This window comes from Limulus polyphemus, unplaced genomic scaffold, assembly GCF_000517525.1.
Source record: "Limulus polyphemus unplaced genomic scaffold, Limulus_polyphemus-2.1.2 Scaffold51, whole genome shotgun sequence".
NCBI classification, from domain to species: Eukaryota; Metazoa; Arthropoda; class Merostomata; order Xiphosura; family Limulidae; genus Limulus; species Limulus polyphemus.
Genome location: NW_013665661.1, coordinates 282,137 through 283,711, shown reverse-complemented (window position 1 = coordinate 283,711; position 1,575 = coordinate 282,137). Strand labels below are relative to the sequence as shown.

Below are 1,575 nucleotides of genomic sequence, written 5' to 3'. Positions count from 1 at the left end.
GTTACGGAAAATTAATTAACACACGGAGACGTAACAATATCATCTGGCTGCATGGATATAAATGATGTATGCTGAAATATATTGCGCCCTTCCAGGCGATCGGATTTATTTCCAAAACCTAGATCTACTACAGGTCTTTATCTAGTTCCTTGATATATATATATTCAAGAGTAAATAAAACCAAAATTAAGAGTAACAGGTATTTATATTTCTTGCTTTGAAGTTCATATGTCATGTTGTATTGTAATCTACAAAGTGCATAATTCTTCTCTTATTTCATAGCATGCTAACGCTCACTGACGTCACAACAGTACAAATTGCAACCATAAGCATCCCTAATGTGACGCATTTTAGTGTCTACTGACTGAGTTACTGAGAGCACACTACTGTATGGTGGTGCGAATGGTTAAAACAAGTTACCTCTCCTGGCGGCCTTCGGCCTTCTTTCGGGGATTTGAGAGAAGGTATAAAGAGACATAAAGAATGTTTCAAAAATATATAGTTTTTTTGGCGTTATAATCTATAATGCCAAAAAATCATGTACAAAATTCGTGTTTTACACACCATACAGTGCACTCTATTAAAACTTAAACGGAAGTAGAACTTATTTCAGTATCACCGGGAAAATAATCGGTAACAAATATGGAGAAAAATAATTTCAAAGTTATGCTTTATATTAAAAAAGATACCGAAAATGAGCAAGTGTTTTTCAAAGTAAGTTTTTGTGTAAAATACTGGTTTGATTTAGGTATGTTACTCGGAAAATAGTTTCTGAAAAGTTGGATAAGCTTTTAAAGAAGTTTACCTAAGTTTTAGGCTTAATGTCAATTAAATTCGTGAGGCTTGTCACATCCTGTAGTGTGTGACATTAAGTCATTTTGCAAAACTCACATCCTATTGTTTAGAAAACTGAAAATCTAAAACATTGGATTATTGTTAGAGGCCATTTTTTGACATATAATAAGAAAAAAATGTTTGTGTCTCATTTAAATTTTGAATATTCCAATAATAAAATATAAGATTAAATCATTAACTGATAAAGTCTATAAGCATTTTCTTTAGTTGTTAAGATTAGAGGAAGAAATGTTACGAAAAAAATTATTTGAACAAAAAGTTTTGAACTTATTTAGAGTATTTATTGCGAAGAAAAGAAACAATTAGGAATACTGGAGTTAAGATGATAAATTGTCTTTATCATTTATATCAAAATTTAAAAAATAGTACCTTTACATTTTAACAGTTTAATAAGACAAAAAGTTCATAAAATGAGAAGAATACATTATTGTAACTGAGATTAATTAGGTGTCAGATGTAATATAACTAAGCTCTTATGTAAATATATGGTAATCATACTATAAAGGTTGTTTGTCTTAACTTAAACATTAGACTAAGTATCCTTTCCTTTTGGTCTAATGACACTCATGAAATTAATAGAATTAACATGGTTTCCTAGAAATGTTAATAAATGGAAAGTTGAATCTGCTTTTTTTTATTATTGATGTTAATATTTTTTAAGTTGTATGGTACATTTACTTACTGTTCATTTTACTATTGTAGACTTCTACTTTTAGTACT

General features: G+C 29.1%; 1 protein-coding gene across 4 annotated transcripts in view; it reads left to right on the top strand.

Moving 5' to 3' along the window:
• Positions 1-609: 609 nt before the first annotated feature.
• Positions 610-1,575, top strand: part of LOC106463219 (CB1 cannabinoid receptor-interacting protein 1-like) — a 21,046-nt gene continuing 20,080 nt past the window's right edge. For all 4 annotated transcript variants that reach the window (XR_002611476.1, XM_022390851.1, XM_022390856.1 and 1 more), the window contains exon 1: positions 610-714. Coding sequence is in view for 3 of the 4 variants with exons in the window: in XM_022390851.1 (XP_022246559.1) it covers positions 643-714 (72 nt within the window). In the remaining variant the exon portion in view is untranslated. The remainder of the gene's footprint in view (positions 715-1,575) is intronic.